Source organism: Dipodomys spectabilis, unplaced genomic scaffold (assembly GCF_019054845.1).
Source record: "Dipodomys spectabilis isolate Male_0828 unplaced genomic scaffold, ASM1905484v1 ptg000019l, whole genome shotgun sequence".
In the NCBI taxonomy this organism is placed as follows: domain Eukaryota; kingdom Metazoa; phylum Chordata; class Mammalia; order Rodentia; family Heteromyidae; genus Dipodomys; species Dipodomys spectabilis.
The window spans coordinates 13,227,347-13,250,109 of NW_024870696.1; the positions used below are offsets into that span (position 1 = coordinate 13,227,347).

The 22,763-nt window shown below is 41.9% G+C and overlaps 1 protein-coding gene across 3 annotated transcripts in view; it reads right to left on the reverse strand.

Moving 5' to 3' along the window:
- Cacna1e (calcium voltage-gated channel subunit alpha1 E) overlaps nucleotides 1-22,763 on the reverse strand; it is a 308,059-nt gene that overhangs the window by 29,942 nt on the left and 255,354 nt on the right. For all 3 annotated transcript variants that reach the window (XM_042674388.1, XM_042674389.1, XM_042674387.1), the window contains 10 exons: nucleotides 19,471-19,482; nucleotides 17,987-18,083; nucleotides 14,427-14,587; nucleotides 13,858-13,995; nucleotides 12,859-13,060; nucleotides 11,524-11,688; nucleotides 10,861-10,971; nucleotides 6,618-6,701; nucleotides 5,777-5,902; nucleotides 2,044-2,109 (listed from right to left, as the gene is read on the reverse strand). In XM_042674388.1, coding sequence (XP_042530322.1) covers nucleotides 2,044-2,109; nucleotides 5,777-5,902; nucleotides 6,618-6,701; nucleotides 10,861-10,971; nucleotides 11,524-11,688; nucleotides 12,859-13,060; nucleotides 13,858-13,995; nucleotides 14,427-14,587; nucleotides 17,987-18,083; nucleotides 19,471-19,482 — 1,162 coding nt within the window. The remainder of the gene's footprint in view (nucleotides 1-2,043; nucleotides 2,110-5,776; nucleotides 5,903-6,617; nucleotides 6,702-10,860; nucleotides 10,972-11,523; nucleotides 11,689-12,858; nucleotides 13,061-13,857; nucleotides 13,996-14,426; nucleotides 14,588-17,986; nucleotides 18,084-19,470; nucleotides 19,483-22,763) is intronic.

Sequence of the window (22,763 nt, forward strand, 5' to 3'; positions counted from 1 at the left end):
TTGCCATGAAGTCATGATCCAGGATGAGGATGGCCAACTAAAGATAAGTTACAGTGGAAGTGAAGTGGCTCCTCTCATGTCTCTGTGGGATGGAAGATCATAATCTCATAATTGAGTAGGCTCCATCTCCCACTAAATAACCAAAGAAATACTTGGATTTATCTTTTGGGAAAAGAGATATTATAGAGTTAATAAAAATGGACTGGCCAAGTGCCAGTGGCTTATACCTGTAATCCTAGCTACTCAGGAGGCTGAGATCTGAGAATCACTCCAGGTCAGAAAAATCCATGAAATTCTTATCTCCAATTGCCCAGCAAAAAGGTAGATGTGGAGCTGAAGTTCAAGTGGTATGATAGAGTACCAGCCTTGAATTAAAAGGCTAAGAGGCAGCACCCAGGCCCTGAGTCCAAGCCTCAGTACTGGAAATCAGCATGCGTGTGTGCACGCACGCGTGCACACACACACACACACACACACACACAAATGGACTGTGGAATAAACAGAACACAGTTTAAATCTACTCTTGGCATGCTAAAGGCTTCTTAACTATGTAAATACCGAGGGAGACAATGATGCTCATCTGGAAATACTTCTACACTACTCCTGAATACACTGGTCATTTAACTTGCCCTTGTACTTTCTATATATGCATATTTGTTACACATATGCATATTTCACATGTATTTTACGCTATGTCTGGCATACCAAGAAATTCACACAATGGCAAATAGCATTATCACTATTATTAGTGGTAGTGTTATGAATAGTAGATTAAAATTGGAGATGATGTTATTCTATTTTACTTTGCTTAAAGATGGAAAAGGGTGTAAGAGGCATTGTAAACATGGCCAAATCAAGTTTTCATTTCACTGTTCAAGAATATTTAAATTCTAAGGGATGGTGGCATGCACAGCTCAAGTGGTAGAGCCCTTGACTAGTAAACTCCAGTACCACCACAGACTATTAAGAATATTTAAATTCTAGGATCAAATTTTAGGGAGTTAGTAGAAGCTATGAAGCCAGTCGTAAGCCTTAGTGGGGATCATATTTCTAATATCTCTGAGAGCATCATTATCTCTCCTTTGGAAGATCCCCAGAAGGAGAGCTTAATACTTTTCACCAAGTCATATATTTTGATGTTTGACATTCTATTGTATTTTGAGAGAACAAAACTCTCCAGTAATAGAGTTAGAAGAAATGAAACTAAGAAGTACAGGCAAGACAGAAGAACAAAAAGAAGAGATCCTACAGTGATGCTCTAGAAAAGGGCTATTAACACACAATGCTTGGGAGAAGAAGCCTGGCTTCAGGTGGCAAACACCACTGAGAATGCAGCTAGAAGTCCAGAGGTAGCCAGACTGGCTGTAGGAGATTGTCAGCTCAAGTTCTTTACTGAGTTTAGTTGAGCTATCTCCTAACCAGTAAGCGAGTCTTTCTGAAACAAGCCTGTCCTAAAAAAACTGTATATGGGGGCTGGGAATGTGGCTTTGTGGTAGAGTGCTTGCCTAGCATGCATGAAGCCCTGGGTTTGATTCCTCAGTACCACATAAACAGAAAAAGCCACAAGTGGCACTGTGTCTCAAGTGGTAGAGTGCTAGCCTTGAGCAAAAAGAAGCTCAGGGACAGTGTCAAGGCCCTGAGTTCAAGCCCCAGAACTGGCAAAAAATAATGTATCTGACTGAGTGCACAAATTCAAATACCAAGATCCAAATTCGGAGAACTAGATCATAATCTCCTTGTGGATCTCTCTGGCTAAGAAAAAATGGTGCCCCTTTGCTTTAGCCTTGTTATTGAGGCCACAGAAGTCCAGCTGCTTGTAAAGCAGCACATCATCTGCCAACCTCAGATGAAGCTCTCATAGCAGACCACCACATATGCCTGAAGAACAACTTGAAATTTCCAAGGTCACTGCAATAAGACCTCTGGGGATCATCCTTAGGCCAGTAGTGGTTCAAGCACACATATTCCTGCATATTCATATTGCCAAACCAGAGATAATACAAACAACAAATATCCCCCCAGGTGCATGACGTGCCTGCTCACCTGCATTCCAATGATGGCATAAATGAAGAAGAGCATGGCAATCAGAAGGCAGACATAGGGGAGGGCCTAGAAGAAAAGCAGAGATAATCGTTCATCAAAGGTGTAGGCAGTGTCCATGGTCAACCTGTACTCATTGGCAGGACAGAAATTCTTGTCATGAAGCTAAGTCAAACAGAGGACTGGGATTCTCTTACTCCTAGGGGAAATTCTTTTTTTAAAATATAGATTTATTATTGTAAAGATACTGTAGAGAGGGGTTACAGTTACCTGAGTATGGTAATGAGTACATTTCCTATTGAGCATTGTTACCCCTTCCTTGGTGAAATTCTTTTGTAGATGCTCAAATCCTCTGACAGATGGATAAACAGTTGGTCCTAGTGAGATGTGTACTTTACCTTATTTACCTTTGTGGGGAAGAAGATGGCTCATCCTGAAGTCAAGTCTATATCTAAAAGAGAACTAAGCAAATCTCCTGGGATTGGGATTTGCCTGACTTGGCTAAAGATGAATAATCTGAGTAGCTAAAGATGAATAATCTGAGTAATTCTTATCCAAATGATATAGCAATATCCAGCCTGGGCTTCCAAATCTCAGTATTTCTCTTTCCCACTCCATCATGGAGTCCATTGTATAGAATCCAGAAGTAAAGCGGGTCTAGGATCTCAGGTCATTCCTTGAAGGTTCTTTTATCTTTTGAGGAACCATCATTTTCCAATGCTTAAGCCAACTGATGTTGCATTCTGTTTCACCTAAAATTCCTCAAAGCCTGCTAAATGCTAACTACCACAAAACATTGCCATGAAGCCATGAGGCAGAGAACATTGTGCATGCTTCCTGTTAGTATTCAATAGGAGGGTAGAGGCAAGTGAAAGTGACAGAAGGCAGGAAGCTGCTTTGGTGACTGGGTGTGGAGGGGAGTATACAGACATTGCAGGATTTGGGGTCAAGATGGGTCATTATACCTGGGGATAATCTAAGTGCTAACATGGAGGTCCCTTTTCTTCACCATCCAGTAAGCTTCCTGGCAGCCAGTACTTCTATGTATCTCTGTCCTGAGTCTATACAACATGAACCCCAGGGAACCAACCAAGAGCTTTCAGATGGTTGAAGCAAAGCAAAGCTTATCAACAGAGCTAATGAAATGGAGAGCCCCGTGAAACTACTACTTGACAAATTTTAAATGCCACTGAAAGCTGGTGGGAGAATCCCCTCTTCCAAGGAAGTGCTGATTCCTAAGAATTAAAGAAAGGAAGGGCTGCATTTCTGAGGAGCATGGGAAGTCCCCACTGCGAAGGGCTGAGAGTAAGAAAACAAGGTTTCTTGAGACAAGGAATGCTGGTGCCTTCTGTATTTGTTCCTGTCCTTGTTCTACCTGGCCTACTAGTAAGTCTCTAGTCCAGTTCATCTTTCCTATTCCCAGCTTAAAGGAGAAGACCAAATTTCATGTGTTATCTTATCATGCCACCAACACTACCACATAAGGGGAACAGGGCAGGAGTTAGAAGAATTGGATGATACCCATGGCTGTACTGGGACAGGCATAGGGAGTGGTAATGCTCTTTATTTTGTGTGGCTCTGTGCATTTGCAGAAGCAGCTACTGTCAATCTGACTTTAAGGGATTTTCTATACTGTATCCCAGAACTGTCCTGAGAAGGAGATGCCCACCTGGAATAACAGCACCTTGAGCCAGATTCACCTGACTTCCCATTTCGCTGCAGTATTCACTAGAATAAGCCAACCATTTGGCCATCAGATTTTGACATTTCTCTCTTTAACCTCAGTAGCAGAGTTTCACAAAGATGTAGTGATTGTGATAATATGGCAGGATGACACATATTTCTTCAGAGACTCACTAACAACTGAAGCTTGTTGGGCAGTCCCCACAGAATGAAAAACAGCTTTAAAAGCATCTTGTCATTTTGATTCGGAATTTACCTGAGGCTCAGGTGGCAAATTCTTGCTAAGGTTTTAAGATTTTTTTCTCCTGTCATGTAATTTTGGAAAAATAGTTTTCATTGAGTTGAAGCCTCAGTGGGAGATATCATGTCAAACAACTACTCTGAATGGAGCAAAACTGGCAAGGTTGCACCTGGAAGCCTCAACATCCTTCCAATAGGTCTCACAGCTCAGACTCCAAGGCCCTGATGAAGCTGTAAATCAGTTACAATGGTGTAGGGCAAACTCCCGTTCCAAATGAAGACTGTGAACTCACAGGCTTGCATTCTTTAGTTTAATTTCTTAAATATTAAATGCATACATAAAGTAAGGAAGACAATTCAGCTAGTCCATGATTTCTCATCTCTGGATCACTTATTTTCCTCAAATTTATTTTTAAACTTGTTCACTGAAAAATATTTTTATACGCAAAAGGAAATGGCAGTTGAACACCACTTAGGGAGACCTCCAAAACATTGAAAACAATTAATTTATGATATTTTCTAGACTTCAAATATATTTAAATATGTTCTTCCCCATGGTATAACCCCTGTTTTCACTGTATTTGATTCTGGTGCCCTGCACCTTGCATATACATTTTTCTAATTTGGGGAGGGGAAGGGAAATAACAAAATGCTGAAATAAGGATATAAGTTGATCCATTATAACTAGAAAATTTTTTTTACTAGAAGTCTTTGTCATTGAATCGAGTCTCCAGTATCAATTTTCAGCTTATATTTATTATACTTCCACCTCTGAATGGTCACATGAGTGTGTTTTCAAGAAACTCCTTGAATTAATTTGTCCCATTATTCCTATTTTTATTTGTAGGACACAGAAGTCACTATTAGCATACCACATACTCCTTACATCCTTACAATCAGAGATGTACCAATAAAGACACAGGACTGAGTAGGAATTATCTTTGCTTTGACACATAAATCAAGAAGTGCTCTGAAACATTAAGGCCATGCTCACATCTGTCATCCTTGCTACTTAGAAAGCTAAAATGGAGAGGATCGCAATCCAGGCCTGTCCAAGCAAAAAGCAAGACCATATTCAAGAAATAAGCAAGAAGAACTGAGGACATGCTCAGGTGGTAGAGCACCTGCCTAGCAACCATAGGGCTTGAGTTGAGCTCCAATACCACCTCTCATATTCTCTTCCAAATATTAAGTAAGATAATTGACAAGTCCTTGGCAAAGTGGTTAGTTCTTTGCATGAGTCAGATTACTCAGGGAAATTTGGACTATCTAAGGAAGGAGAGCATTTCAAAAAGCACCTCAGTGCTCTGAAAGAAGACAGAAGTAACCAAGTTCAGATGCTCTTCCCCACCCACACACTGTTTTTTTGGTCATGGAGTTTGAACTCAGGGCCTGAGCACTGTCCCTGAGCATTTTTGCTCAAAGCTAGCACTCTACCACTTGGGCCATGGTTCCATTTCTGGTTTTCAGGTGGTTCATTGGAGATAAGAGTCTCAGGGCCTTTCCTGCCTGAACTGGCTTTGAACCATAATCCTCAGATCTCAGCTTCCTGTGTCGCTGAGATTAAAGGTGTGGGTCACCCATGCCTGGTCAGATGCTTTTCAAAAACAAGACCTGAGTTAATCACTGTCTAACAAAGCTGTGCTATACCTAAGAACTACTATATTTACCTATATTTACTGAACGCTTCCCATTTTGCCAGTCTCACTTTTCCTGAAGTGAATAAATTGAAATACTGATACTGGTCCACGTTGTTGCCTGGCTACACGGTTCAGTCTGACAGTACCACATCAATCCTCAGAGACTTCCTTACCTTGAAGGACTGCACAAACGTCCAAAGTAAAATACGGATGGTGTAGCCCTGCCGAAGAAGTTTTATGAGGCGGGCAGCTCGGAAGAGCTTCAGAAAGCTCATGTTGAAGCCACTGGTGTTCACCAGCTGGTAGACCAAAAGAAACACATACATACATAGTGACATCAGTCATTTAGCAAAATCCATACACCAGTTTTGCATATTTATTCCCCTTTCAGGTCACAAAGTAGAACACAATCGCTGGCTTTCTTTGTTTACCCCCAACTCCAGCTGATGGGCAGATCAGTGAGCCCATCTCTGTACTTCCCAGACCTGCCCTCTATTGCTAAGTAGGAGAGCAGGGGAAGCAACTCAGCAATAGGAGACAAACCTGGCCTCCCTTGTCTCTACTAAGTAGTCTGAAGTCTGCAACTAGATGGCAAAAGAGCAGAGCTAGTAAATGAGGAGAACATGGCTCTTCAATAGTCAGAGGGTTATAATGAGTTGCTCAAGTCTTGTTCTGGATGAACAAATTTAGGAAACAATTCCCATCTGAGGACTGTACCACTTCTGACATGCTAGCAGAGCACTGTACATACTAGCTTCTATTCCACTTTCCATTCTATTTAGACACTGCTAGTTGAGTCATACAAATCAAGAAAAGCCATATAGGAGACCCAGTACTACTTGAGAGTTTGTATGCACTGGCTAAGGCTCAGAAATCAGAATGTGAACTCCCAACACTTAAGAGGGTTTGGTGGATTGATTACGTAAGTTTTTTTGTTGTTGTTTTTTTGTTGTCGTTTAAAACAATGCTACTCCATAGCCAGACTTTAAGACAAGGATTTAATGACCCACTCACCTTGCTGTCTGTCAGGATAATTTCTGTAATACTGCCTATCACTGTGATAAAATCAAAGATATTCCACGTATCTCGGAAGTAGTTCTGCCAAATCATTTCAGTCACAGGAACATTAAAAAAGAGAAAAGAGGGGAAACACAAGGGAAAGAAAAGAAAAGGCATCTTTTATTACATAATTTAGTCACTTGGAATTAAAACTTGTCAATTCATGCACAAGTTCATTCTAACTTTGGCTTCAGTTTCCCATTTCTAACCAGAAATTCTATTTCTCCTTTCCTAATTTGGGAAGTTTTTCATTTTGGAAAGTAGTTCCATCACTATTTGAGGACCTTGTTTTCGAAACTGTCACTTAAAAATCCCACAAGAAGGAGATTTTAAAACTACTTTACTGAGGTATGATTGACAAATAAAAAGCTCTACATGTTTAACGAAGATTGTAGACTGTGCTTAGAGAAATACCCACCTGTGAAATCATGACCCTCATACAACTTTTAACATTTCAACTATCTACATTGTACCAAGTGACCCTATAAAATACAGTTCTGAGTTTCAGTTATCTATAGAATTTGCACAAACTGTAAGAGATTAAAGGTCACTGACATGCCAAAAAGTATCATCATTGAGTCTTTCCAAACCAAACAGTGATTGACAGTAAGATGAATAGACTTCTCTTTTCCCACTTGATCACTTCCCACTTCAAGGAGGTATAACTACATTAAAGCCAAGGCCAAACAAAAACCCAAGAAAGCCATTAATGAAATAAGCAGGTTGAAGGAGTTAGAAGATTTTTAAGGACCTGGAAATCCACCAACTGGTTAATACTCCACTTAATCAGAAAGTATGATGATGTACCCACCTCCTACACTCAGATGAACACAGACCTTGAGACCACCATTCTTACACTGGTACCCTGAAGTCTTCAAATGGGTCACTTGCTTGCTCCTGGCTTGTTCAGAGCAGTATAGGTCCTCAGTATACCTTGTCCGAACCTCACAATGCATCACTGGGTCCCTCCCTACTCTAGGTTCCAGAGTCTTGGCACTTGTTCAACTCATATATTCTTCTCATGGGTCTTCTAAGTAGGTAGTGATAAATCCTATGTGTTTATAAAGTACTGAATAGAAGGGTTGGCCAGAGTAGTGAAATAAGAAGATATGAAATAAGATATACAGTAGAGAGAACAGAGAAATGGGCTGAGAGAGAAGTTACATTTCATAAGTGCCCATATATCTAAGACTGTAAGGCAGCTATTGTTATTCTCACTTTCTATATGAGACAACCAAGACTTAGATTCCAAAGTTCTGCAGACTTCCCAGGCATGGAGAGAAACTGATCCATACAACTTCCTCAGGAAGCTCATTTTTCAGCGGAGTACTTAGCTCATCACTGGTGGAACCAATGTCGAGTCTTGACCTTTTCAATTGGGTTCTCCTATTCTCCAACCAAGGTAACATTCTCAATTCTCCATTCATATGTATAGGTCCTAGAGACTAGCAGCCTTGGGTTCTAGGTGAGGATGCCTTACAATATAAATTGGCATAGTGCACTACAAAATGGCACAGTATAATGCAGTACTCCCACTTATCTGGGTTTTTACCTTGCATAATTTCAGTTACTTGTGGTCCAAAAATATAAATGAAAAATTCCAAAACAACCCATGTCTTAATTTGCACAGCATTCTGAGTAGCATTATGAAATGTTACACTGTCCCAGCCAGGATGTGAATCACTTCCCACTTTGTCCAGTGTATCTACTCTGAATACACCACCCATCCATTAATCACAATGATGGTGTTCAACAACTCTTCTTTTACTTAGTGACCCCCAAAGCACGCAAGCAGTAATGCTGACAACTCAGAACGTTGAAGAGAATCAGCTGTGAAGTGCTTCTTTTAAGTGACAATGTGATAGTTCTCAATCCAATAGGAAAAACTCCAGGATAAGACATGCACCACATAATGTTACTATCCATGACAGATCATATATATAATTGCAGACCCATATGAAGCTATTGCCTAGTGATGTTGTAGCTATTATACTTTGTGTAAATACACTCTGTGATGTTCACACTGTGCTTCTGAGAACTAGTTCCATCATCTAGTGATACATGAGCATACATATATATATAGAGAGAGAGAGACAGAGAGAGACAGAGAGAGACAGGGAGAGGGAGAGGGAGAGAGAGTTCATTACTACTCACAGAGTCAGTATTTTGGAATGTAGGCATGGCAGATAAAGAGAAACTACTGTACATACTAGAGTTTTTGAACTCTGAAATCAGATCAAGTTCTAAATCATAAATCTGCCTTTTCCCAATGCTGGGCAAAACATTCAACTTCTCTGATCTCTAGTTCATCCACCAAAATCATTGGTACAAAGATACATGAATATGTTTAGCATGTTGCACATAAGAGGTGACACAGTACATATTACTTCTTTCCCTCTTTCTTGTCCAACTCTATGACCAGCAAAAAGCTGTACAATTGGGGCTGGAAAGTTGGCTCAGTGGTAGAGTGCTTGTCTTGCATGCATGAAGCCCTGGGTTTGATTCTTCAGAACTGCATAATCAGAAAAAAAGCTGGAAGTGGTGCTGTGCCTTAAGTGGTAGGGCGCTAACCTTGAACTGAAGAGCTGCGGGCAGTGCTCAGGCCCAGAGTTCAGGCCCCATGACCACCACCAACAAAAAAACCTGTACAATTTTGCTAACTTAAGTTCTCTCCTTTAAAACAACATTAGTGATGTCAGAAATGATGATACATCAATGCCTATTTCAGTCATTAAGGAGCTCTGCTGACATGGTTATAACCTTGGGTAATTCTGAAAAAAAAACCCAGGATGCTGTATCAATGCAGTGGTACCTTGTCTACTCTGAATGAAAACACAGGGTGAGAGTAGGAAGGAGACAAGCCTCAGGGTCCAATCCTCTAGGTAAGCCTTTAAGTGTGTATTCACAACCCTAATTAAACACATCATTGGGGACCAAGTCATAGAAAATATCAGTAGACCACATGGAAGTCATCAAGATGCAGAGAAAGACTTCCTTGTTGTGGCACTGGTTGTTCCTCTCAGGTCACTGTTCTCTAGCCTAGACCATTTTATAAAGGCATCTTCGTTGGTGGTTGTTTCTTTTTACCTTTTCGTTTCCCCAAGTCTCAAAACACTCAAAAGGGAGTCAAGCAAGCCACAGGGCAGCCCCCTGCAATGAGTTCCTTTCATCTCTCCACCCCAAATGATCAAATTAATGGTTCTTCACAGGATCAGAAAGAGATGGAAAGCAACCCCACAAGCAACACTGACAATCAGCAACCCAGCCTGGAGTCTGGGTAAGAGCTGCTACCAAACATACACTTATTCAGATTAGCAGCCACGCTACTTCTCCTCTCGGGGAAAGCCACACACATATGCGATTTGAAATGGCAGCTTACACGCTAAATAAGTGTGAAGCAGCTGTCAAGTGGGTTTCTCTGCTACCCTCTGACCTCACAGCACACACTGAAGCAAGAGGGAAGACGCCAGAAAAGATTGTTTTGTTTATAGGACTCTATAACAAAGGGCCAAATTCTCTTCAACACCCTTGAGAACAGATGCAAGAATTTTCCCAACAATTATAATTAGCAGCTGAGAAGTAAAATGAGAACTCATGCCAGAAAAATTCTTCCCTGTCTCTCCCAAATCCAATCCCAGAATCCTCTCCCCACCTACACACATACCCTTAAAGGTCATTGGCCTTTTAAAGCATAAGTAATAAACATTTATTTTCACTGGCAGAAATACTGTTCATGGTATTAATGGAAGGAAGACTGAGTTTATTATTTGCTATGTTTGAAACTATGAGGGACCATTTGAGCCATAAAACTCTTATACCTTTAACATATAAATAAGCACTCAAAGTTTATTAGTGCAATCTTTGTTTTGCTCTTTTACTCATAAGTCACAATTCATATAAAACCCAATGCCTAACCCCCTCCTCCACTGCTGACAGAATTTGACAGGACTAGAGTCAATGGTTAGGGGGTATTGAGCCATACAGGTGGTTTCCTTCACCCATTCTCTACATCCTCTACCCCCTCATCCGATGTTGGGGCAGTATGCTCAACAGAGCATTCACAGAAGCTCACCTAATCAGGTAGGCAGGTGTGTGAATCATTCTGGAACAGCAGTCACCACCCCCTTCCAACAAAGCCAGGAATGTACCCCAAAAGAAGAGAAGACAGACTAGTGCTGATACAGATTCAGTGACATACCAAGAAGCCAAATGCGATGACCTTTAGAACACATTCCAGGGAAAACACCATGGTAAAGGCGATATTCAGGTACTTCAGTGCCAGTTCATAGGTACATGGAGCAGAATAGTACTGCAAGGAAAAGAAAAAATATAAATCCATAGTTCAAGAGGGAGAAATGTGTGTCACCAAGGCTAGCCATCTCTCAACCTGATCTTGTGGGACACTTAGGTGCATGGTGCAAGAGGAGAATTAGATATCCTACAAAGAAAAACAAAATAAAATACAGACCCTTGACCCTTACCAACTGCTTAATAGCAAAACAACCAGTCTACCTAGAGGGCAGGGTAAAAACATCTTTCAGAGTACTATATGTCACCAATTCAGCATTAAATACAATCACACTGGCATTTGGTTTCAACAGTCCTTTAGTATGATATCTCTATATCTAAAGAACATCATTCTTCCCTGTCAAAGGCAGAAGAATCTCATCACCATAAGAAATCTCCTGAACTCCTATTACATTTTAGTGCATTTGATCCAATGGACCCCAGAAGTCCAAAAGGATTGGGCTGTTGAATAAGAGCAGAGCAGAGAGTTCAGGATGGAGGCATATGCAAAAGTGATGACCTAGAAGATTAGAAGGCTTTCCTGAGTTTTCTACAGGGCTCACCCTCCTCTCACCTTCATCATCAGCACGACAGTGTTCAAAGCGATCATGGCCATGATGGTGTACTCAAAGGATGGAGAAACCACAAAGTGCCACACACGGTACTGGAAGGTGTGCCTGTTCTGTGGCATGTAGCGGGTGAGAGGTTTGGCACTGATGGCAAAGTCGATGCACGCCCGCTGTAGAAAAGTCACAGTTATTAGTGTAAGTTCAAGTTTCCTACACCTTGAACAGTGAGGGGTGGTTAGATCATTAGAAGAAGACAGTATAGGGACAAATGGGAGGAGCTATATAGAAGTTGTTAATATGGCAACAGGGATCGTCTGAACAAAACTATAGGCAAGATGTTATCCTAAGTAAGAATGCAGAGCTGGAAACATTTTGTCATATAAGGTAAGGACTTAGTGGTTATTAATGAAGTCCATTTGAAAGTACTTAGGCAAGAATACTCTCCTGACCTTGTTAGTCAGAGCTATATATCTACATCATGAAAATCTTTCATCCAAAAATGGATGAAACCAGAGGTATTTGAGAGTTCAGGTTATTTTTTCTGGATTTGGAATATTTACATATACCTAAGATATAGTGATGATGAGCCCCAACACAAAACTCATTTCTATTTCATATACATCACATTCACATAGCCTGAACGCAATCTTTTTTTTTTTTTTTTTAAATTTTATTTTATTTTATTTGAGAACATACTGTACAGAGGGGTTACAATTACATGGGCAGGATAATGCATACATTTCTTACCAAGCATTGCAGCCTCCTCCTTTGTTTCTGAACGCAATCTTGTGTCATATTTAAATACACTGGGGGCACAGTGTAGATACAAAAAATTGGGGATTTTAGAGATTTTTGTATTTTTTGGATTACAGAGTTTTCAACCTGTATTTGCCTATCTGATCCTCCAATAGGCCCTAAGAGTTTCTAGATCAGTTCCATTGTTCAACAACAGGAACAAACCCAACTTTGAAACCCTCGAAAATGCCAAAACCATGCTTGTTACTGGAGAAACTGTGAGGAGATATAGCTCAATTCCTTTAGAGACAATACTTGTCATGAGGCTCAGTCAAGTAAGCAAATACCTTAACGTTAAAATCTTTTCCTTCTAGGTGATCACACACAGAAATAGCACCTGCATCTTCAATACCTGACTTAACTTCCAGTCCTCTGAATCTCACACCTAGGCTTTCAACAGAGCAGTGCTCAGAATGTTATTAAATAAGTAATGTGCCCCTCTTCCATAATGAAGGCAGGCAGTACAGTCTCTTCCTAACCCTGCTGGTCCCAGGTACTTTCTGCAGCTTCTGCTGTCCCTTCCCACAGGAGAGACCACTTATTACCTCATTCTTCTCCAGGCTGCACTCCTCCATCATCTTGTCTCCTTGCTCCTGGAACGTGATGATGATGAGAGCCACGAAGATATTGACAAAGAAGAAAGGGAAGACCACAAAGTAGACCACGTAAAAGATAGACATCTCCATGCGGTTGCTGCGGCTTGGGCCCCGGTCTTCTTCCGTCACATCTACAGAATGCTGCAGAACCCTACAGGCACAGAAGGTAGATGACAGTCTTGGCTTCATTAGAGGAGGTGCCATCTATGGTGGGCTTTTTAATAGACTTCCTCGACTATGCAGATCCCATAGGAATTTGGAGAGTTTATAGCCAAATTGGTGAGAACCCATTGGCACCCCAAGCTAGCCCTTTTCTCATGTGCATTAACTTCCAAGCAATAGCGTGATGTTACGTTGTATAGTTTAAACGGTCATATTTGATGCGAAGAAACTACTGGATGGCCATTTGACATTTTGCTGACAACTACAGTAAAATGTTCCACTAACTGGTACCTTATGCATTGGCAAGTCTCTGCAAAACCAGCCTCCAGCTACAGGTGGTACAAGAACCCACATTCTTCCTAAGGGACATAATCACAGAAAGCGTGTCTCTGGATTTTTCCTACCGCTCCATCTTCAGGCTCTCTGGTACAGGGCCAACCTGGGCATATCTGTATGAAATATCTCTTGGGGACTCTCAAGGGGGAGAAAGCTGTTGAAGAACTCATTTATTCTAGAGGAATCAGGTTTCATTTAAGTTCTTGATAGCTGGCTAAAACATTAAGAGTTTCAAATATTTCCTTGACTCTGTCTTCCCTATCTCCAGTTTTGCTTGAAGGATTTTCACCTATACTGTCTTCTGCTAGTCTCACCTACTCTTCACCATTGACTTCCCTGGTATGATAACAAAGCAGTTAGTCTTGTTCATCTTGAATCAACTTCTCCAGGTATCCACATGATCCTACCTCAATGCACAGACAAGGGTACCAACTTCAACCCATCACTTACTGAGGCCATCCTTCTCCTGTGGAGACTGTGAAGAGGGTGAGCAGAGCCCAGATGATGTTGTCATAGTGGAATTCATGGCGCTTCCATTCTCGGCCCTTCACCTCCATCTTATTTTTCTCATGGTCTACATAGTTGCCTCTGAAACCAAAGTGAAAATGGAATTGGGCCATTTCCCTATAGCTCAATGAAGAATTGGGGGATTTTATAGACATCAAGAATGGGGTAATAATGCCTTCTGTACAGATGTCCAACAGATGTGGGATTAAATCCTGAGCTCACTAGTTGATGTGCCACCTTTGGTCACTTCATCTTTGCACTTCAGCTTCCACATTTATAAAACACAAATAAAACCCATCTCTGTAGGTTTTTCTAAGAACATAAAATGAAAAGCTCAACACGGAACGTATCCCTCCATATCTGACATACAAAAGGTGCTTGAGAAAAGTTTTCCAACTCTCTATTTTGTCTTTCTACTGAAAGGAGAGCAGAGATGAGAGAGAAAGAAGAGATGACCTGTGGAGGATGGAGAGACATTCACATAGCAAAAACTATGTGCTAGTGGCACTTACATGCATTCCTTCTCTGTGTCCTTGGAGCTGTCTGTGCAGTAAAAGAACTTTCCCTTGAAGAGCTGAACTGCGATGACAGCAAAGATGAACATGAAGAGCTTGTAGACAATGAGTATGTTGAAGACATTCTTCAAAGAGGTCACCACACAGTCGAATACAGCCTGTGAACATCAGTGAAGACCCTGGCGTGTGAGCCAAGAGCCAAGGGGGTGAGGGCACACCACCACCACCACCACCACCACCACCACCACCATCACCACCACCACCATCACCATCACCACCCAGCAGCACTGAGAAGCTGCTCCAGGCCATATCATCCTGGGGTAATACCAAGGATTAATAGCTGGCTTCCATGATGGCATTGAAAGACCTGCCCAGACACTAGACCTGAGGGAAAGTACATGCTCTGAACTTGAAAGTAAACCTAAAGCAGGAAACCTAAACCAGCTGACAGCAAGCCAAAGAGGGTTTTTTTTAATAGAGTCAGTCCTCCATGGGAAATACAAATTTAATATTGGAAAGGATCTCTGAGATCATGTTAGCCCATTTCAACCATTCAACGCCATATCCTTCACTTTAGACCTAGTGTGTGACATGCACTGATTTCTTCATATCATGCTTAGGTGTTGCTTTTGCTTTATTCTTTCTAAAAGAATCAGGAGGGTCACCATACACTTCTTTGGTCATTATAGTGGTAGATACTTGGTGTAAGTTCATAATTAGCTCTGATTGCATTTGGCATTTCATGTAACTATTCTCTAGATTAAAGCTTGCTATGCCTTGAATGGAGATCAACAGAGTCAAGTTGGGAAGGACTGCCATGGGCTCTCATCAAGATGGAGAGGCTGAGAGACAGAGGCAGAGACTTAACATTTAAGATCAAAGGCAATGACTCCCAGAGATTTCCATTCTAGGCTCTGAGCTGTGAGGCATGGTATTGGAGTTCAACATGTTTCAAGCTATTTTTAGGTTCTTTTCTAGGTTTTTGGGGTTTAGCTCACTGGAGGGAGGGTCTAGTCACATTTGTGCCATTACTTCTTCCTAGCACCGGGTAAGGCATTGCTAGTTTAATTAGTTCAGCACTGTGGGGAATGAGTGACATGCAGCCTGTGGAATCATCATAACCACCGATGTCTCCCTCAGGTTATCACACTGCAGCGAGAGGAACCAGCACTCGCTAATTTAGCATAATTAACCAAGGCTGGGGGTGCCGCCTCCAGCCTGTGAACTGACCTCACCCAGCTGTCTGCAGGCTCCTCCTCACCCAAAGAGCCTGTGCTATAGCTAACAGCAATGGCTGGAGCCCCATACAGCCTGGTCATGGGGAACAAAGAATGGTTATTTATGGGCCCAGGCTGGTTGCTCCGCTGGTGGGTGGCAAGGATCAGCTGACCCAGTGGGAAGTCCTGCTCCAGGAGGAAAAGGCTGGGGAGGCAGAGACGAAAGCTGCTGGAAACCCTTTTGGAGGTGAAAATTTTGCCCCTTGGGGATCCATGCAGTATGCTAAGCCCTGGGCTCCCAGAGGAAGACATGTCTCAGTTTGGTGCTATTCAGAAATGACCTTCCTCCCTTCCTTCTTTCCTCTCCTCTCCTCTTTTTTTTTTCCATCCCTTATGTCCTCCCTTCCTGTCTTTCTTCTTGTGCATTCCCTGTCTCTGATTAGCCTCGACTGCCTTACCTTCTCTGGGAAGCAGTGATCTGAAACCAGAGTTTGGAGCAGCTGTAGGGAGCGTCAAGAGTTAGAAGAATCCAAAAGGGAGTGAGAATTGGGATATAAGGGAGTGTTGAGCCCCAACTCTGTCCTCTGTGGCAGGTATGAGAGCAGGCCAGGGACTACTCATGCGACTCATTTATTTACAACCACAAATGTATGTTACAGAGTATCTCTGTTTTCCAGTTCAGGGACTGAGCAATCTGCCTCTGCTTACAGAGTGCCTATGTCTCAGAGGTAAGGCTCACACGCATGTGGGTTCTTTAAACTGTGCTATTTAAAAGTGTCTGGGGAAAAGTTTACCAGGCACATTCTCCAAGCCCCTCCCCAGACAGTCTGGCTTTGTTGCCCTGGAATAGTACAGGAAACTTCATTTTTAAGAAACATCCAGGTGATCCTGACATAAGTGGCCTATGGCTCCATTTTGGAAAGTTCTGTGCTCTTCTGTGCTAAGTGACTATGTAATTAAAGCTGCCTTCTGGGAAGCATCTTGGCATAATCCATGAAAGTGGGGCTGGCTGTGTGGTCTGGGTAGCAGTGGTAGCAACACATAGAGGCTATGAATTGGGAGCCAGGAATTCTCAGGAATACAGGAAGAACTCTGCCCCGGACCCTCAGCTTTGGCAATCATAGAATGTTGGGCCTGGCCAGGGAGGTGAGTTTAACAGGCCAGCAAACCTGAATGGTAAAACACACAGAGAGGCAGGGAGGCTCATGAAGGATGGATCTAGGGGCTATTAGCAGAGAGGATGCCAGACAAAAAGGAGTCTGGATAATATACTTTTAAGGCCCAGCTTCTGACAATAGGAAGAACTGAATTTGAGGTAACTCGCTTCCCACTTATCTGCTTCAATCAAAAGTGGATTATATGTCCTTAGACCATTCACTCACCTACATATGCTTTAAAATACGTAAGATTAATGGCTACAAAATCCTTTCTTCTTCTAAAGTTAAAAATAAAATAGCAGGCTTCCCTGCCTACCCTAGCACACAGACCACAAAACACAGAGAGGGAACCTATGGCTGCCATGTTGGTGATCTGGGTCCATCTAATGATAGAAGTCTCCCCAAGATAAAGCTTCTTCGTGGATGAGTGTTAAACACTGCCTGGGTCTGACTAAGAGGCACAACGCCCCATTATATTGAAGTAGGGATACTGAATCTAACCAGCACCATCTTGGTCATGTGGTAGATGATAGGGTATTAGGTTTAACTGGTGTAATCTTGTCTTCATGGTCTCTACCATGGTAGATGATGGGTGTGCCTGAATTTCTAGAGGCAGGGGTAGGGACTTGGACAATAGGACCTGCCAGGCATGGGTTGTGAACTCTCAAGCTCCCTGTAACCATACCCCCTGATCTGACCCTATTTAGGCCCAGACCAGTTTAGGTACCATTACGCCATGCCACATGTCTCCATGTTCCTGTCCTGTCTCTTCTCCAGTAACCATGGCATTCCACTTTAGCTCTCCATTGGAGCTGATCTGGTTTGTTGGTATTGTTTTTCTGCTCTATTTTTCCTCTCTTCCTTCCATGGCTCAGTTTTCTGACAGTGTTAAGTGTATTTTCGGGGCTGCAGATCTTTGGGACAGGAGTGCATGAGCCTTTTAATAAAGACTCCCAATTCGACCTCTCAAAATGTGGCTTTTCTGTTTTCTCACCATTCAACAATTTGTTTCGTGAGATGGTGATTATTTTCCTTTGAAACTAAGCCCTTAGCTCAGGTAGCTGGAAAGATTCCTCAGTCCCTGAGACCATTTCCAGAATGAATTTCCCAAAAGCTATCTGGCCATGACTGAAGAGAGAATATGGGAAAAGGAGATTTGCCAAAGATTGCCTGAGAACATTACCTTGAGTTTGGGCAAGCGCTTGATAGTTTTCAGGGGCCTCAGAACTCTGAGCACCCTCAGAGACTTGATGGTCTTGATGTCTCGCCCCTTGTTGGTTCTGCAGGTGAAAAGGCCAGGGGGGGGGTGTCATTTGGATAGGGGGAGAGAGAAAAGTTGATAGTCACATTATTGTATTAATAACCACAGGGTGAAAGAGGAAAGATGTCAGCGAGAGACCAAAAACTGGATCAGTACAGAATTCTTTAGCCAAAATTTACAAAAGCACGTTCAAGGAAAACTCTCAAAGCCTCCCTCAGTATGCACACATACCCACACATGCACACTTACCTGTACAGACACTCCCCCAACTTACAACTTAGGTCTCTGGAACTTTATGATGGTGCAAAAATCATACATATTTAGTAGAAACTGTACTTTACGTTTTGGTCTTTCCCTTGCCTAAAGCTCAGCAGCATGCTGCTCTCTTGCCATGCTGGGCAGCCAAGCCTCCTAGCCAGCCACAATATTATGAGGGTAAATACTATACTTTGCAAGGTACATACTGTGCTAAGCCATGATGTCTGGTAGGTTAGATGTTTTAAGTGCTAAGCCATGATGTCTGGTAGGTTAGACGCTGTAAGTGCATTATTTTGACTTCTGTTATTTTCAGCTCTCAGTACATTGACCTAAATGTTGCCCCCAAAGGAGCCAAGGAGCAGCTATGTGTGCAATGGCTCACACGGGCACCATGGACAGAGACAGATATGCCTGTAGGTCAATTGAACATCATTTCCTCTTTCTCTCACAGCCAGTCTAATGCTGCTCATCACTACCTTCATAATATTGTGACTTTTTGCTGGTTAATAGATAAGCGTGGTTAACTAGAGATAAGGGTCTCACAGACTTTCTTGACCAAGCTAGAAATGAAACAGTACCCCAATTGGTAGAGCACTAGCCTTGAGCAAAAGCTAAAACAAAACTAAGACACAACACCCAGGCACAGAAAAAAAAAAAAAAAGCAGCAGCAACAGCAGCCAGGTACTGGTTGCTCATGCCTCCAAGCCTCCAAGGAGGCTGAGATCTGAGAACCATGGTTCAAAGCCAGCCCCGGCAGGAACGTCCATGAGACTTTTATCTCCAATTAACCACCAGAAAACTTGAAGTGGCGCTGTGGCTCAAGTAGTAGAGTACTAGCCTTGAGCTGAAGAGCTGTGGGACAGTGCCCAGGCCCAGAGTTCAAGCCCCACAACCGACAAAGAAGAAAAAAAAAAGAATCCAAAAGAAGCTATCTCATCTAACTACACATTTTAAATGGACAACTTATAAGTCAAATATTACCCACATGTGTAAGAATGAGCATTTGGCAATTCTTAATGGTCATTGGGATCTCAAAGGGAACAACTACTTATCAGAAATTCAGTTCTTTTCTGAATGAGTTGCTTCTGTCCCCCTCCTCCAACCCATTCTTTGTATCTTTTTGTTCAAAGAAAATAAAACATATTTACCCCAAAGCGTTCCTATGGAGGATCCAATCAGGAAGTAGTTATAGAAAAGAGGAGGTGGGAAAGAAAGGAGACAGTCAGAAAACTCCAGGGAGAAAAGACACTCATACAGTAACAGGTTGCTGGGAAAGCACAAGCCACAGGACTCTGCCCACAGCCTTGGCACTTGTCAAGTCACAGAGATTGTGAAAGGAAGGGCTGCAGACCATCTGCTCCATAACCACCTCTCTACCCACAGGGCCAAGCCCTTCCCAAGCACCCGTGCAACTGCCTTTTAAGACAGTACTCCAGGTTTTACTTCATTGTCCAGGGCCTACTGGAATTGCACTTTCCCAACTGTAGGCTTTCACTTCCTTAGGAGTCTTCAGACCAACTGTGCTTCCAGAGGCTTCATAAAATCTGGGCTGAGGGAAACACGCTGGGCCAGAAACACTCTCAGGAAAAGCATTTCAAGTCACAGTGGCATAGCTGTGCTTTGGAAGGACTTCATCTGATGAAGGACACGTAATCTCTCTGACACATACTCTGGTGCTTCTCCAAAACTCTATCACAGGTATGCAAAAAGCTACATTTTTAAAAACCAAATGTCTTTCTCTTTTGAACTATTCACTGTGGAACTTTTAGAAATCATTTCTCTTGCTCTAGTGGTAGGGCATACCAGAGAGAGACAGAAAGAAAGAGACAGGGAGAAATATGGGGGAGGAAAAAGAGGGAGAAGAGGAAAGAGAAGAGGAAGGAGAAGAAGAGGAAGAGAAGGAGGAAGAAGAAGAGAAGGAGGGGGAGGAAGAAGAGGAGGGGGAGGAGAAAGAGGAGGGGGAGGAGGAGGGGAAGGAAGAAAAAAGAAGACGAAGATGACAATGAAGATGAAGAAGAGGAAATAATTAAAAGCCAAAGCATAAATATGTCTTCGTGGTAGAAACAAGAACTTAATTTTAACTTTTTGAATATTTATTTTTTATTCTGGGCCAACCTCTGTGCTAAGCACTTTCAATGCATATCTTTCATTTCCTAGTGATTTTAGGAGAGAGATTCTGTTCTCTATGTCACTTGTGAGTTGACAGTGATAGGACTGGAACCTAGCTCAGGTTTTTGAGCTTTGAAGCTCTTACTTAGATCACTAAGCCTCTCTGTACCAGCATGTTTTAGTTCAATGTTCCAGCAAATAGCTCACCGAATTTCAGAGCTGGAGAAGATTCCTGAAGTCTATTTATTCACAAAGGACACCAAGGCCCTAGGAAGAAGTACCCTGAATAAGATTACTACATGAGTGAGCTTGTTATGCCAAGGCCACAGGACCCCCACCAAGAAGACCACCAAGAGTCAGACTCTACAGCTGTTTTATTTAAACGGGCTGCAGCTCAGCCCTCGTCCTACACTCAGACACAGCAGAGCCTTGGAGGAGAGCCCCGAGCTAAGGATTTGCAGGTCTTACAAGGGCACACTACCAGGTGGTTTAGCACCATGTGTTGCTCTGCTCTGAAACAAACAACAAATGGTCACTGCCTCAAATACTCTATTCTTTCAAGCTAAGAGCCACAAGTAATACCGCATCTCAGGATCTGCCATCTTGGCTGTTGTTCTGACCAAGTGTCCAGAATTTGGTTCTCAATTGCTGGTTGCTATGAAGGTTGCATTTTCTCATTTCTTAGCTTTTCCCCATGTATCACAAACCTTAGGTTATACCATTGTTGTGTCATGAGCAAATATATATAATTTCCATTTTACTCAGTAAATAATTCCTCATTCGACATTATATTTATTTCTACCGTAAATGCCAAATAAAATGGTGACCAGGGAATTAAACAGAAGACCTATAACTGTAAATACTTAACGTGACAGTCTCCCCATGGTCAGAGAACAGAACTATCTTCCTTTGAGTGGCAATCGCATCTTCTCACATTTGAGACTAAGCATTAATAGGTGCTTTCATAATACAAGCACCTCTGGAGTCCTTAATTCACGTATGGCATAATATAGGGAAGACAGACCCCAAATAACCTACACTAAGAAAAACACAAGCTTTCATGGGAAAGATGGAATAATGTGATTGATATTTCATCAAAATGACAACACACATCATTCTCTTTTTCTCAAGGTATATTTGTCTTGAGAATACCCCTATGCCAGGTGTGGGGTATAATCTGTACTCCCAGCGACTGGAAGGTGTAGGAAGATCATGGGCTGAGGAGAACCCTAGACAAAAATGGAGACCTTCTTAAAAAAAAATAACAAATCACAAAAGGGACAAGGGGGTGGGCTCAGGTGGTAAAATATCTGCCTTGCAAGTGCAAGGCCCTGAGTTTAAAAAAATGTATGACTTTAAATAGATGTAAAAATAATGTGATCATAATACTCAATGCAATTCCTATAAAATTAAGAAGATTGAGGGGAGTGGTTGGGTTGGAAAGAATGGGGGACAAAGGATGGGGGAAAGAGGACATACATCTAAGATGCACTGTACACGGTAGGTAACTCCTTTGTACAACTACTTAGAGAAAATAAAACATTTTAAGCTTGGTGCCAGTGGCTCACACCTATAATCCTAGCTATTCAGGAGGCTAGAATCTGAAGATCACAGTTCAAAGCCAGCCTGGGCAGGAAAGGCCATGAAACTCTTATCTCCAAAAACCACCAGAAAACCGGAAGTGGCACCGTGTCTCAAGTGGTAGAACACTAGCCTTGAGCTGAAGAGCTTAGGAACAGCACTCAGGTCCAGAGTTCAAACCCCATGACTGACAAAAAAAAGTAAAAAGTAAAAAAGTAAATATTTTGGAAGGCAATCTTTGAAACATCAAAAAGAAAAATACACTTGCACATTACATTTTTTTGTTAACATAGAGTGAACACTGATTTTAAAATTGCCATTTGAAATGAAAGACATATCAAATAATAAAGCTGTAGAAGCAACAAAAGCCACAACAATTCAGCCCTCACTAATTAAAACCTATTATTATTTGTGCATGGACCAGGCTGAGGTAACTCTTTCCAGATCCATTATCAAAACCAACAAGTTTGGGAGTGGGGAGGAGGAGAGAGATGTTTTAAAAACAAAGAGAACAGATCTATAAGCACTTGAAGGCACATTGTTGTGGAAATAATTCATGTGCTTTTAACTAGTCATCTAAATAACTGTTCTATAACATTACTAGTCATTGTTATTAAATGTTTCATCAGAAGTTTTTATACTACCTAGAAAATTAGTAAGTTTTAACAGGCTTAAAAAAATGGGCTCTAATGCTAAAATATGAGGCTAATTTCACATGCTTGGATACACGGATCCCATTTTAATTAAGACG